Source organism: Numenius arquata, chromosome 18 (genome assembly GCF_964106895.1).
Source record: "Numenius arquata chromosome 18, bNumArq3.hap1.1, whole genome shotgun sequence".
In the NCBI taxonomy this organism is placed as follows: Eukaryota; Metazoa; Chordata; class Aves; order Charadriiformes; family Scolopacidae; genus Numenius; species Numenius arquata.
The window spans coordinates 12,264,162-12,279,677 of NC_133593.1; the positions used below are offsets into that span (position 1 = coordinate 12,264,162).

Consider the following 15,516-nt stretch of genomic DNA (forward strand, 5'->3'; position numbering starts at 1 on the left):
TTGCCAACCACCTCCTCCAAGTCCTGCGTGTAAATGTAACGTGGGGAAATCCGTGTTAGAGACAGCCGAACCACGGCGCAGGGGAGAGAGGGCCTGGGACCTGGCTGGCATGGCTGCACCATCCCCGAGGACAGGGGACCCTCCTGTGCCCACGGGACCGAGTGTCATTCAGCTGCTTTCATCCTGGAGGACCTTCCTGGTGACATCTGGGGCCTGATCCAGCCCAGCCCCGCTGCCGGCCATGTCCCGGGCCGGAGGCACGGCAGAGCTCATCCCGCTGTGCCCAGCCCTGTGCCACACTGCCTGCCCCTCGCTGCTGCACCCCCACCTCCCGGCACCCCCGGCCAGGGAAATCGCACCCGGCATCACTTCGAGGGGCAGCAGCAGCAGGAAGATCTTCTCATCGCAGAAATGCTAGTTTTCTTTTCTTTCCCTTTTTCCTTTTCTTTTGTTCTTTTTTCCTTTCCTTCTTTCATTCTTCCTTTTTCTTTTCTCTTTCTTTTTCTTTCTTCCTTCTTTTGTTTTTTTCCTTCCTTCCTTCCTTCCTTCCTTCCTTCCTTCCTTCCTTCCTTCCTTCCTTCCTTCCTTCCTTCCTTCTTCACTTTTCTTTCTTTTCCTGTCTCTTTCTTTCTTTTCTTTCTTTTCCTCTCCTTTCCCTCCCTCTCTTCCCCTCCCTCTTTCCTCGGGAGCTCCGGCTCAGCCCTTCCCCTCCGCCGCCCGCTGCGGGGTTGCCTCCTGCCCCCCCCCCGGCTCAGCCCCTGGGGGCGGCGGGGGGGCTCCTGCGGGCTGCCCGCGGGCGGAGCGGCGAGCGGGGCAGCCGCCTTCCGCCGCCCCTTCCCCTCCCGGGGGCCGAGGGCAGGCACCCCCGGTGCCGCCGGGCTCAGGCCTCCCCGCCCGCTCGGGCCGTGCCGCCCCCTCGCCGCCTACTCCCGGCCGCGGGGGGCGCCGCGGGGGCCGGGCCCCGGCCTCTTCCCGGGCTCGCCCTTGCCCGCCCGGGTCCCGCCCGCCGGCTCCGGGCCGGGCTGCCGGGGCGGCCGCTGCGCCCGGGGGGGGGCTGCGGCGGCGGCCGTGCCGCGGGGCGGCGCGGGGGGCTGCGGGGGCGGCGGGGGCCGGGCGGCGTAGAGGAAGAGGGCCGGGTCGGGCATGGCGTCCTGCTCCTCGGGCGGCGGGTCCCGCGGGCGGCGGGGCGGCGGGCGGTGGCCGCGGCGGCGGGGCCGGCCCTCGGGCGGGGGCGGCTCGGGGGGGGGCTGCCCGCCCGCCCGGGGCCCCGGCAGGCGCTGGGCCGTGGCGTGCAGCTGCAGGGAGAGGTAGGCGGCCGCCTCCGTCTGCTTCTGCAGCTCGGTGTCGAGGATGGTGACCCGGTGGCTCCGCCGCTTCAGCTCCTCCAGGAACCGGCGCTCCTTGTTGCGGAGGCTGGACCGCAGCGCGGCCACCAGCGTCTCCTTGTGCCGCAGCTCCTTGCGCAGCTCCAGGTTGTCCTTCTCCTTCTCCTGCAGCTGGGCCTCCATCGCCCGGCACTTCTCCTCCAGCTCCCGGTCCAGCACATCTGCGGGGGGGGGGGGGCAAGGCACAGAAGGGGGTGAGGGGAGGCGGTGGGGGCTCAGCCCTGCGCGGCAGCCTCGGCCCGCGGCTCACGGAGGGTCCCCGCGCTCCCGACTTGGCCGTGGGGGCCCGTGGACGTGGCTGCTGGCGTGTCCCGGCAGTGCCATCGGGGCTGCTTGGGCGCCTCTGGGAGCTGGGGCTCCAGCACACGCCGTGAGCTGCCCAAGCGTGGGGCAGGCAGGAATGGGAACCCCCGTCAGCCCCCAGCTGCGGTGCTGCGGGCACAGCGCCATGCCCAACACCCAAAGGCGGTTTCAGCGGAGGACGCCGTTGCCATGGGACCCGCTACCTCTCCCTCGCTGCAGCCCCGTGCTGCATTTTTAAAATTTCCTCAGAGTAACTGTTTTTTCACCCTAAAAGTGACTTTGAGTGTGTGCAAACAGAGGGCACGGGGGGAGAACGGGCTGTGGGAGAAAAGGAAACAGCAGCGGTGAAACCATCTGCCCAATTTAGGAGGGGTCGTTGTCCTCAAGCCTGGAGACTCCACACTGATTAGCGAGGATGGAGATGCTGATCCAGGATTAAGGAGGAACCGGGCTGTGCTCAGCGTGGAAGGAACCCCCACCCCAGGCGGTAGGAGTGGGCTCAGGGGGAGCCTGTCCTGGGGGCAGGATGGCCAGGCAGCCCTCCCCGGCTGCTGTGTGCTCACCACGCTGTCACCTCTGGTCACCAACCTGTGACCTGTTCATCCTTCTGCTCCTGGCAGCAGCCGATGGGGCGCGGACGGGACTTGTTGAGACAGAGGTGCTGCATCGAGCAGCAGGTTCCCCACGGCTCCCACCGCCCTCCCTGCCCATCCCACACCTCGGAGGGGGACGGGCGCCCTGCCTGCCCCGGCCCTTCTGAGTCACACCGCGGGCACCCAAAAAAGTGTGACTTCACATGGGGCCCTGCACGCTGCTGCTGCAGACTGGGAGCCCTGTGTGCTGGGGGGCTGCTGTCCTCTGCGGGTGGTGGCCTTGACTTGGGACAGCAAAACTGCCTTGGAGGTGATGCATTGGGAAGGATGCTCCGAAATGGGAAGGAGACAGGAGCATCGCTGGCAGCCAGATTTCGCCTCCTCTCCCCACCTCCTCCAGGTGGGAGGGAGTTGGGGGCAGTGGCTCAAAGTGCTCTTGTCCTACTCCAAAAAGCGTTACCATCCCCGAAAGTAAAGGGATGCTGCTCACGCGGGGCTCTCATGGGACCCCGGGGCCCTGGCCCAGGCACAGATTTCCTGTTGCGGCCGGTGTGAGCTCGTGACGGGGTGCACTCCCCGCGCTCAGCCCTGGGAGGTGTTTGGGGGACAGGGGCCACCTGGGGAGGGGGCACATCCCACCCGTAGGTGCACCCGTGCGGGGGATTCGCACCTTTGTGGTGAAGGGACGAGCGGGCAGCCGGAGGGCTGGGCTGTGCGGCTGCACCGTGGCCCCGGCACAGGGTCCAGGGGGGCACCCTCCCTGCCCACTGCCGGACTCCTGGCCTGGCAGCCCTGGCTACAAGCTCCTGTGCCCAGCCCTTGTTGGGGTGCAGGGAGGGGAGCACTCGCCTGCGCTCACCCCTGCCTGCCCGGGCCTGCTCCCATTGTCTGCAATAATCTGCTTTTTACGATACGATTTGCAACCGGTTTATGGCCTCAGCTCCTAAGTGTCTTCTGATGAGGAAAAAAATGCTTTATAATGAGATCTTAAGGGCGGCAGTTGCAGGTGGTAATTATTACAAGTGGCATTTGAAGAGCAATCATTTGATGGCATCTTAAATTAGGTGGTTGCCCCATAATCGTGGCAAACGTGATGCTGCTCTTCGTAAGCTGCTAAAAGGCCGAAGGATGGGCAGAGACCTAGGGGTGGGATTCGCTGCAAATTACGTTCTGTGACACACCGACAGCACCCGGAGGGCTGGATGCGAGGCTCTCCCAGAGGCACCGAGCCCACCCGCATGGGGACGGGACCCCGTGGCGAGTGTGGTCTCAGCCTGTGGCCCCTCGGGACTGAGGCAAGGCCAAGCAGGATGGACCCCAAAGGGACACCCTGGGGACACCGACATGCACCCCCTTCCTGCTGGGCGGTGGATGGAGCAGGGCCATGGCCCCAAGAGCCCCCGGGGCACCACAGCCTGTGGGCTTCACTAGCCACAGTCCGCCACACAGCAAGTTGCCCAATGCAACAATGCTCCGTGGCTCAGGGCTCCTGGGGGGGTGCGAGACACAGGAAGCGGCTGCATCCACCTCCAGACGAGGGGCTACGGCAGAGGATGCTCAGCAAGGGGGGGGAACAGCGCCCAGCTGCCTGCTCCCCCGTATTTTGGAATGTAAAAGATTATTTTTGGGGCAAAACTGACTGTTTGATGAAGGTGCTGGGAGATTTTCTGAATGAGTGTCTGGATTGCAATCGGTGAGGGGAGTTGGGGGGGGTTGGTAATGTCCTTGCTGGCTTTTCCCTGGGGCTGGGGGTTTGCAGGCTCTGAGTCCCACCCCGGGGGTCTGTGTCAGGGCTTTACCAAGGCCACCCCAGAGACCCTGGATTTCACAGCAAAACCCTCCCGGGGGGCTGCCTCAGCATTTCATGGGGCTGCCAACAGGCTCTGAACCTGCAGGGTGACCCCCCCAGCTGCAGCTCTGCCCTCAGCCCAGCTGTCCCCTGCAGACAAGGTCCATATCCTCTCCATGGGCCGCCCCGATGGGCCCCTCCAGCCACAGGCTCTTTAGGCAACCCCCCGCATCCCCCTCCACCGCCTCCCCCTTATCTTATCTCGTGCAAAAAACCTGTGCTCCTACCTTGCTGGCGGGCTTCCAGCTCTTTTATTTCCAGGTCATGGGTGAGCTCTGGAAGAGAAATCAAACAGGAGTGAGAAGGAGCATCCGCCCCCATCCCACTGCTCCCCATGTCTCCCCCTGCTCCCCACCGTGGCTCTGGCGCTACCTCTGCCCGGCCCATGGTGCGTGAGTGTGGCCATCTCAGAGCACCAGCCACAGGCTGAGCCAAAAATAGACAATTCTGGCAAATTATACGTTATTGAGCAGCCTTGGGATCTGGCATCTGCCACAGCACTTGCCCCTGCACCGTGGCCAAGGCAGTGTCTGCCGGTCCTGCCCGCGGCGGAGCAGGGGGCTCCCTTTCTCCGCCAAACCCTTTTCTTTTTTCTAAGAGAGTCGCTAACCATTTTCGGTGCTTTAAATCAGGACAAAGAGCAGAGCAACGGATGAAAATAGACCAAAGTGTAAGCTGCCGCCCCAAGTATTTCATAATTTACTGCTTCAAGGCTGCTCTCTGCCTCTGCACGTGATGCGAGCGGGAGGCCTGGTCCCTGCCCGGTGTGCCCACAGAGGATGCTGCCCTGCTCGGGGGGCAACGCAGACCTTCAAACACACCAAACCCTGACACGCTGCCTGCTCTCTGCCTGCACGCTGCCTGCTCTCCATCTAGCCCCGGGCTACTAAACCAGCTCACAAAGGGCAGGCAGCTCGGGAGGCAGCTCAGGGACTTTCTGGAGTTCACTTTACCCTGCACTCCTTTACAATCTCTTTGGAATGTATCATCACCGCCCACCAAACCGCCAGCAGCTCCGAGGGGAGGAGGAGAAGGGCAGCAGCAGCACTTGGTTGGTTTGGGGCTTTTTTTCCCCCCTGAAAATGAGTTCAAATGGTTAATCTTTGCCCTACATTTTTCTTTTAATCTGCTTTCATGTTGACTCTAATCCTCATCGCTGCCATGCTTCTGAAACGAAACACTTGGCTCAGGCTGCTCTGCCTGTCTGTCTTGGAAAACAAATCTGTAGTGAGAAGGCAGAAGTAGCTGGGAATGTAACGCAGTTTCTGGAAAGCTTTCAGGGCTCCCCACTGCCCCCCTGGAAATCAATGGCAACTGTGGTATTTTTCTGAAGCTAAAATAATAGGTTTGGAGTCTCAGATATATTCTGAATGAAAACTAAAGCATTTGCCCATTTCCAAAGCAGATGTCACCCTGCTGAGTGCAGGACTTGGGGATGATGCACAACCTGGGATCCTTCTGTGCTGGAGCCACGGGGGCTGGTGGGAACCTACCCAGGTACTGTCCCCATGACCCCCCAGGGGCAGATCCAGGGGACAGCACCCCCCAGGGCTCTCAAAGGGCTGGATCCAGATGCTCTGCACTTCCGTATCCTACTCCCTGCAGTGTTTCTGCTCGGCCCCAGCGCCTCCAGGTATCCGCTAGGCAGGAGGATGCACTTCAGATTGCCTTGGTGCAGGATGCTGGCAAGGAGGGCTTTTTATTCCCTGCTGTGGGATAGGACACAGGGGTCTGCCCCGCAGGAGCCCCCAAACCCCAGCTGCAGCTGCCTGAGGGCCTGTGACCCTTTTGGATGTGGCCGTATGTCCCTCGGAGAGGCTAGATGCTCGCTAGAAATGGGTCTATTTAAGAGATGTATGATCTCAACACCTCCCGTTGCCCGGTGCCCCGCCGTGTGAGAGCGTGGAGGGACCGTCGGACAGCCCGGCCAGCTTTGCTATCCACGGCACCGTCTGCAGGGATTCCCCCCCAAACCCCGCTCTGCTCCTGGCACCAGCCTTCCCGCCGCCGTTCTGCTAACGCCGCTGAGCAGGCTAATTATTGCCACAAGGCTTGAGCTCATCTTCCAGTAAAAGGAGAAACAGAAGAGTCAGAGGAATCTATTGCTATTTCTGCTGTGTTTATACCTTGCAAATAAAACGGGAGTGGGCGGGAAGCCAACTCTCCTCTGTAACGCGAGGCTCCTGCCAATAAGTGAATCACAGCACGGGGCTCGGGGCTGCGTTACCCTCCTGTAAAGCCCCCGACCGGGACCGCGGGGCTGCGGGGGTTTGCTGGGGCTGGCTCTGCCCTGGCCTCGGGGTGAGGGCTGTGGTATTTGCCCCAAGCAGCCATCCCCTCCTCCTGCCCGGGTGTCGGGGGCTCGCGTGGGCCCCTGTGGGTCTCCCCTGGCTTGGGTCCCCCCCGGAGCAGACGCTCCATCTGTCGGTGAGGGCTCTCACACCTAGGAACTGCCGCTGCTGCTGCTGCCATGGGCAGATGGAGCTTCTCGGGGCTGAGAAGGTGGCAGCTGAGAAAGAGAGCTCTGCGGGAGGGTGGGCATTTCCAGCGGCGATGCCTCAGGGAGACCGAGGGGCTGGTGCAAAAGCCAAGGTCTAACACAACAGCTCCAGGGCCGGCGGTGCCGCTCCGCAGGGCCACAACGGGGGACGCACCGACTTGCCAGCTCCTCTTCCCTCTTGCAAACAGCCCCACCAGGTAACGGCATTCAAACCATCGGCAAAGGCATCTTAAGACTACCCAGGGGCTTTGCCCCCATCGCTCCAAATGGAAAGGTGTTGCAGCATCACACCCCTCGCAGCTGGGGATGTGACTCGGGTCAGACTGTGCTGTCACCCGGCCACACTGTGAGGGAGATCACTAATAACCAGCTCTGCAATGGGCTCATTTCTGCCCCTGGGGACTCAGAACCCCCCAGCCTGATTTAGACACAAGAACTCTGCTGTCTTGCCTGTCTGGAGAGGCTGTAGATGAAATCATTAAAAGAAAACAATTAGAACAGCAAAAGCTCAGTAAGGGTGGGGGGAAACAGACAATTCTATCAATGCAGACATGTCTTTGTTTCCCAGGAATCAGGGAGGACGAGAGGCTGGAAGACAAGGAGTAATTAGCTATGGCTGAATTATTGATGAGATTGATGGCACAAGTTGGAATGTGTCGGTGGCAGGCAGGAGGCCGGGGGGCCATCGCTCCAGCAAGGCTGGCTGAAGGGGAGGGTGACGTTGCTGCAGGGGGGGCTGGTGGCTGTGTGCCCCGCAGCTGGGGCAGGTCCCCAAGCCCTGCACTGGGCTCGTGGCTGCGCTTCCCGGCGACTGGACATGGGCAGACGCCGGCCACCCACTGCAGGGGCTGCGGTGACCCTGGGGAGCCACTTGCCCCCTTGCCAGCCCTGAGCCAGACTCCTGGTGACAGAAGAAAGGACCTTGAGAAAGGCTGGGGGGCTGCAGCCCCTGCCTGAGGTGCTGCTGAGGATGCTGGCAGGGACCCTCCCTCCAGAGCGGGGAGCAGCCTGGGGTGGGGGAGCCGTCTCATACACCCCCATTATTGATGGTGTTCAACTCTCTTCTTTCCCTTAGCCCACTGAGAGAAACGATGAACTCCTTTCATGTTTTAATGATCAAAATACCTTTTTGGGCACAGAACGCAGGAGGAAAAGGCAGACCATCTTGCTGGCTAATGCTGTTTTTTCCCCTTTTCCTTACACCTGCAGCCAAACTGCTGCAAGGTGCAGGAGCACGCAGCCAGGCAGAGTACTGGGCTGCTGGGGCTAATCCTCGCTCAGAAGTGTGCCCTGGGCACCACGGGAGAACAAAGGGAGAGGGGTTAATGATGGACTATCAACCCAGGCTCCTGCCTTCCCACTCACCCCACCAGCTGGTGCCCAGTATAAAAATCGCTCTGGTTCTGCAGTGATGCGGCTGGAGGAAGCTGCTGGGCCCCATTCCCAGAGGAGCAATTTCAGAGGGACCGATCCACACCAGATTTGGTGGCCACATAGAGTGGTCTGGGGAAAGGCTGGTGGCACCCGGGCTGGGGGTGCAAGCGGGAGGCCGAAGGGGATCCCCTGATCCCACACCAAGGAGGATGTCCTGTGGCTTGGTGCTCGCCTCCTCCGTGTCCTGCTGAATGCCAGCGTGTGGGACTGGCCCCGGGGTGCCAGCAGGAGCTCTCCTGCCCAAGGTCCCACTCGCTGCCGCCACCCCAGCGCTCACCTGAGCAGTGCTTCTGCAAGCGGAGGATCTCCAGGTGCAGGTCATGGAGCAGCTCCATCTGCTCCTTCTTCAGGAAAGTGATGTGCCGCTGCACGCTCTGGATCTGATGCTCCAGGGACACGGTCTCCATCGCAACCAAGTTGACGGTCCAGGCCTGCGGGGAGTGGAGGTGGCTGGTGATCAGACACACAGCAGCACACGGGCCCACTGAGACCCATCCCCGGAGCCCTGGTAAGGGACACAGCCTGCTGGGTGCAGGGTGGGTGACTGCTCTGCTCTACCCTTCCCACGGGGATGTGGCTGTGGCTGAAGTAGCTCAGAAGATCCCCAGGGAATGGCCCCCAAGCCATCCCACCGCCCCGGATGGCTCCCGTCCTGCCCGCGCTCGGGCTGGGAGGTTCGGAGGCTGCATGAGCAGAAGATGTGGCCACATGGACTGGGCGTGGGAATGGCTGGTTTCTATTTTGAATTTGGCCCTAGGAAATGTGCTGTCACGGAGCAGGATTACCTCTGGGACAGGATTGCTCCCCGCGGTCCCCAGGTGGGACGAGCACCAGGGACGGTTTTGGCTCCCATTTGACAAGCCATGTATTACAAGGCAGTAACTGCAGCGAGAGACCGAACACATGAAAAATACAATATGCTCCGTCTAACCCGATCAGCGTTGCACGGCGAGGAGGGTCACGTTGTCTTCCAGAAGAAGAAACGTCTTCCCTGGTAACTGGCCTGGCAGCCAAGGGCTGCTGCCAGTCCTGCGCCGGGGGGCTCCGCCGGCGGGGGCATCCCACACCAGGCGTTAATGGCTCTGGCAAAGCAGCGGTGTGAGCTGCCCACCTGTGCCGCTGCACCGGGGAGATAAAAATAACCCCCTGAAAGAGCCCTGAATCCTGGGAAATACCATTTTGTACAGATATGGAATCTGTCCTTACTCCCCGCGCCCACCCCAGGAGGAGGGGGAGCTGCAGCAAGCTGAGGTGACGTGGGGAAGATGTTCTGCCATCCAGCCGGGGGAACAGTGTGCACTGTCCCGTCCCCGGGAAGCTGCTTCCATCACCTCCTTCGTCCGCGTCTGACCTCACTTTTCTTTCTATAGAAACTTCAGAACTCAGGGAGCGCTCTGGCTCACGTTTCGGGCAGCCCAGCTGGGTAATGTAGTGCATTTTAAGATAATTCCCGCAACCTAAATCAAATCAAACTGCATTTCAGCTCGATTCCCCAGTAAGCGATCTTGGCAGTGCCCCGAGTTCAGAGCTTTGCTCTTGCCAAGGCCTCTCCAGATTCGTGAAACCCTCGCGGTCAGGTCCGCTGCTGGGTGAAAGGGGAGGGGGTACAGCGAGGCTCCAGCATTGAGGGGTTTGGGGGGCTCCTTGCCGTACCCCGCTGCTGTGGCATCACCCCACAGCCCCAGCTCCCCCTCACTGGCCACAGCTCCTGGCACCTGTGTCACCCTTCGTGTCCCCAACCTGGCAGCTCTGCCGACACAGCTCAAACGGCCACGGCCACCGTGGGATCCATGGGGGACGTCACCCCTATGTGACCACTGTGGGGTGGGAGGGGGGTGATGCTCTGCAGCTGGGAAGAAGGGGCCGTGGAGCAGCATGATGCTGCCTTCATGCTGCCCCCAGTCCAGGCCTGCGGCTTCCCCAGCCCCCTCGTCCCTCCCGGGGGTCTGTAACCCCCCCTGCAAGGGGCTGGTGCTGCTCTGCCTCCTGAGGGGATGTCTCGGTGTGATCCCCGAGCCATTTCTGGAGGCAAAATAATGAAATTTGGAGTTTTCAGGTGGCTCTGCTCTCTAAGGAATGAAATGCTCCAAACGTTCACCCCATGAATGCTGTGGGGAAGCATGAGAAAAGATCGTGTGACACACAAAAGCAACAGATACAAAGGTCCCGCTCCTCATTTATGGTGCTTATTGTGGGAGGTGTGATTTATACCGGCTTAAAGCTTCCCTGTGGAACAATGTCGTGTAAGTGAAAACAGCCCTGGATGAGCCTGTGGAGCCCTTCCCGGCTGAAGGTAAGCAGTGTATGGAACCTACGTGTATTTCCAGGAACCCCAGGGGATCTGCAGTCCCTCAATGTTTGGCATTTTAAAATGGATCGGGGGAGAAAAGAAATCTAGCTCCAGACTTTACTTCCTAATCATTCCTCTTCTTCTGAGCAGCGAGGTGACGATTTTTAAGTCTTGTAAGTCACCTACCCTTTCCTGATGGCACTGTAATTAATAGACCAGAGAGCTGGCATTCATTCTCCGTGCCATGAGAGCTGGCAAAGATGAGGATTCGTTAAGTGGAGGGGGGTAATTTACTTGTGCCAGTGCCACAGCCGTGGATGTTATCCAGCATCTGCCACAGGCGAGGAACACAAATCATCCCACGGCACATCCCCTCCTGCCAGCCTGGGCTGCGGGGGGTGTGAGGGCGCCATGTGCCGGGCTCTGGAGCAGCTTCGTGATGGGAGTTGTGGCACCTCATCTCGGGAAACGTTGGAAAGTAGGTTGGACGAGGCCCAGGGGATACGTAGTGCTATTTTCAAGCACTTTGTTCTGTCTAGTTGAGATGTCTTTAGCAGAAACGGCTGCAAATTTTCCATTGAACTTTCCCTCCTCCCTTTAAGTGGGAAATCACCCACTTTACCAATTAAAATGTTTTCCTTTAAAAATAAATAGTTGATAAATATCAAGAAAGTCAAAGAAAAAAAATTCTGGAATTGAGATCTGTTTGTTGTCCCTGATTTGGAAGGTAAAAAGCCTGTGTAATGTACCTGAGGAGGGGGGAAAGTCTGTTTTCACAATTGCTATGTGAAATCCATAGCAGGTTTGGATCAGCTTTGCCTATCAACGTGACTTTCACCATTTCCCTCAAGAAACAGCTCTCAGCTGGTGGCAGGAACGTTTGAGGTGTCCTGTCTGGGGGAGCGCACCTCGTTTTGTCCAGGCATGGAGCTCCAGTTGGCGCTAAGGCCAGGGAGGCAGGCAGGGGCAGGAGCTGCCTTCACAGGGAAACGGGGCCATCGCTGGCAACGCTGGCACTGCTGCCTGAGAGCGGAGATGGGCAGATGTCTCCTGGGGTTCCTGAGCCCCTGCAACGGGAGCACCGGGGGCCACAGGCTGAGGCTGCTGCTGCTCTACCACCCCATGGCCCCCGTGGGCAAAGGCAGGAACGTGCCATTCCGCTCCGCAGCCATCAGGCAGCTGTGTCACAGGTAATGATGCAAGAGCCAAGAGTTATTAACGAAGCTGCAATCTAGTCCCGAGGCTTCCATGGCATCTGCGAGCTATTCGAGTGTCTCTAACGATACCAGAAGGGGGGATGAACACTCTCCTGGCACAGGCTCTGCCCACCCGTTACCCAAAGGCTTTCAGAACCGGTATCTGCCCTCTGTTGCTTCTGGTGTCAAGTGGAGATTGCGGCAGCATTTGGAGCCTTTAGTTTGGTACGTGCCTTTGGTCATTTCCCACAGCACAACCACTAGGCAGGTGCTGGGAGTCAGTAGGGACTAGCCGCCGCTGCTGGCCGACTTAACACTTTACTAGCCCATTGCACCTCCCAGCTAACAACGCCAGAGCTGCCCATGTCGAGGGCTTCACAGCACCCAGCAAGGGCTGATGCCCGTGTTTCTATGGGGTGAAGCAAGGTGGGACCCTTCAGTCTGTGTCGGAGGTAAAGAGCCAAAGCACAGGACTCCCAGGGCTGCTAAGAAGCACCAGGTCCCTGAGCCCCAGTCCTCGAGCGTGGCTCCCGAAAGGATGGTTGTGCAAGTAGGCAAGTAGGGATGGGGTTGTAAGGGCCCTGCTCTGATCCCTGCCCGGCTGCTGTAGATGTTATTTTTGTTTTCCAGGCTAGTTCTAACTTGCCAAAGCAGCTGGTGGTGGAAGCCTTCGCAGTGACCATGTACTCTGTGGCTTTGAGGAGTTATGTATGAGGTTACAACTGTAGAAAATGCCATTCATAATAAAAGCCAAGGGTAAGTGATAATCCTCTTTAGCTTGAAGGATGCTCCGTGCCCTTGTGCTTCTGATGGTTGTGTATATACACACATGCAGAGCTGGAAAGGAGGCAGCCATCAGCTGAACAGTGATTTTTGCCCCAATTCAAAGGTGACACCTACAGTCTGAGCTGGCCCCTTCTCCCTGCAGAGCTGTGGCCAAACGCTGTCTCCAGTTTTGGAGGCTGGACATCCAAGGGGCTTTGCTCCATTCCTGAGAGCTTTCCAGTACCAAGTTTCCCTTGCTGACCATCCAAGACTTTGAGCACAGGACTCCCAGGCCTCTCACTGGAGTTGCAGGAGAGACACTTGGGACCAGATCTTTAGCTTTAAAAATGCTCTTTTAATATCTTAACCCTCAACGGCAAATTTACTCAGAGAGAATGTGACAGCTCAGCTGGTAAAGTGCCGGGTAAGTCAGAGGTACCCTGGCCCCGGCCCCGACGTGGGGGGCAGCAGTGCTGGGCTCAGCCCCCTGGGTGATCGTGGGCATGCTCTTGACTGCTGAGCCATCCTGTGGACCTGCCCCCGCCTCGAAAACACATTTTTTTTCCTCACTCCTTATCTTTTCACCATGCGACAACAGTCTTTGGAACAAGGCATGTTGGGAGTCCCAGTCTCAGCTGAGTGTTTCAAAGTGCTATGAGAAGACCTCGGTGAGATTCACAATTTCATCCAATTTAATCAGAATTCTTATTTCACAAAACAAAATCACTGAAGCAGCCTCTTGAAGTACCTACAATGACCGATTTAGTTGCAAGTCTACTAAGATCTGATTTCCTTTGCACAGACAGATTGATTGACAATTTGCTTCCAGGGCAAAACTGTACTGAAGTCCACTGTTTAACGCCAGTCAGAATCCCAAAACTTTGACCCAAGAAAAAAACCTCAGTTCCTGATGATGCATTCGAAAGGCAGATACGGTACTGCACGTCCACATACCCCAGCACAAACACCGTCACACCGAGATCCAGCCCTTATCCCCGTAAGCATTTTTCCCCCTAAATGCCAAATTAACTAGGAGTCAGAGGGCACAAACAAGGTTTGCAGGAACAGGTCGATAATTTATCCTGCTGTGGTTGCCAGCAACCCCCTCTCCATCGCATTAAAACATACGCAGGAATAAACACTGATACATATTAGAAATCTATACTGCTTACTATTTATGACCTCATAGAACACGAACACAAACTTTGCAGCAAGGCCCCGAAGCAGTTATGTCTTTAAATATAAGGAAAATAAGGCAGCAGGAAGCTAAGAAACTTGCAGAAGGTCACAGAGGTAGTGGCAACGCCAGGAATAGAAACTAGAGGTTAAATCCTGGCCTTGGGAAAGTCAGTGGGAAACCTTCCCCGATCTCAGCAAAAGGCAGAATTACACTCAGAGTCCTATTTGCTATTCATTACCTATCACTATCTATTTAAAGATAAAATCAATACAAACGTTGATTATAAACTATTGTGTTTTCTCACAATTCTCTAAACACAACTGCCTGACTAACAGCCAAAGCCGAAGCGTGTCATTTGGTTGCAGATGCTGAAAGCAAGGCCGTGTTTTCTCCCTCTGGCTCCAGGGGAATTAACTATGGATTCAGCTCTCCGTCAGGAGCAGAAATTGGCCCAACACCAACGCTTGGAGTCAATCATCATCTTAAGTGGGTGATCCCCGTGGTGCCACCCTGCGCTTGGGGAATTTTGGAGCATCGTTTGCTGGTCCCCAGCTGGGTCCTTCCGCAGACTTTGCGGGCGCAGCTGGGCAGCACCGCGCTGCACCGGGACCGGCTCCCCGTTGCATCGGCACCGGCTCCCCGCTGCACCGGCACCGGCTCCCCGCAGCGGGAGGAAAACGAGCCCCGGGCGGGCGGGCACCGGCGGAACCGGCTCCCGGGAGAGGGGCACGACGGGCTGCGGGCAACTTCTCCCGGGGAGCGGCGGAGGCCCTGCCCCGGGCCGCTCCCCCCGCAGCGCGGCCGCGGCTCCCCCCGGCTCCCCGCCCCGCCGCCCGCACCCCGCCGGGGCCGCCATCCCCGCACCCGGCCCCGCCGCCCCGGTCTCTTACCTGGGGGGAGCGGCGGGGCCCCGCGGGGCGCCCGCTGGGCGTCATGGGGCGGCGGCGGCGGCGGGGCCGGGGCCGGGGCCGGGGCCGCGCCGGGCTCCCGCGCTGCCCGCGCTGCCTGCGGCGGCCCCGCCTCGCCCGGCCCGGCCCGGCCCCGCCGCCGCCGCGCCGTAAACAGGCGGCAACGTGACCGGAACTGGGGAGCTCCACGGGGCGGGGGGCGGCGGGCGGGCGGGGGCGCCGCGGCGGCGGGGACCCGGCCCCAGCGCCAGGGACAGCCCCCCGCGGCCCGGCCGAGGCTCCGCCGCCACCGGGAGGCGCGCATAAGAGCCGGGGCTCGGCTCCCCCAGGATCTCCCCGCCGGGCCGGGGCTCGGCTCCCCGGGACCCCCCCGCCGGGCCGGGGCTCGGCTCCCCCAGGATCTCCCCGCCGGGCCGGGGCTCGGCTCCCCGGGAGCCCCCCGCCGGGCCGGGGCTCGGCTCCCCCAGGATCTCCCCGCCGGGCCGGGGCTCGGCTCCCCGGGAGCCCCCCGCCGGGCCGGGGCTCGGCTCCCCCAGGATCTCCCCGCCGGGCCGGGGCTCGGCTCCCCGGGACCCCCCCGCCGGGCCGGGGCTCGGCTCCCCCAGGATCTCCCCGCCGGGCCGGGGCTCGGCTCCCCGGGAGCCCCCCGCCGGGCCGGGGCTCGGCTCCCCCAGGATCTCCCCGCCGGGCCGGGGCTCGGCTCCCCGGGAGCCCCCCGCCGGGCCGGGGCTCGGCTCCCCCAGGATCTCCCCGCCGGGCCGGGGCTCGGCTCCCCGGAACCCCCCCGCCGGCCGGGGCCCGGTGCCGCTCCTGCCGCTGTCCGCGGTGCTGAACCCTCCCGCACGGCCGCGGAGGCAGGGGCTCGGGATGGGCTGGGAAGCGGCAGCGTTCGCCTCCCCGGTGGGGAGTTTAGTGCCGAGGCGGTTCACGGGGGGAATGAGAGCCAAGTGTGGGGCGGAACCCGCTTCGGGGAGGAAATCGGTGGGAAGAGCGAGTCAAACAAGAGCTTTGCAGAAGCTGTGGTCAGAAAGATGATGAGAAATAGTTGTTTACTCGTGTGGTTACTAATTCTTCATGCCCTTTTGTTTGTGATACGCAAGAGCAGCAGGGGCT

At 60.3% G+C, this 15,516-nt stretch overlaps 1 protein-coding gene across 1 annotated transcript; it reads right to left on the reverse strand.

The window, feature by feature from the left end:
- Positions 1 to 923: 923 nt before the first annotated feature.
- Positions 924 to 14,430, reverse strand: CCDC92B (coiled-coil domain containing 92B). The gene is made up of 4 exons (XM_074160855.1): positions 14,386 to 14,430; positions 8,342 to 8,495; positions 4,358 to 4,405; positions 924 to 1,546 (listed from the first exon to the last, which is right to left on the reverse strand). Exons 1-4 carry the CDS (start codon positions 14,428 to 14,430, stop codon positions 924 to 926), a joined length of 870 nt encoding a protein of 289 aa, XP_074016956.1.
- Positions 14,431 to 15,516: the final 1,086 nt, after the last annotated feature.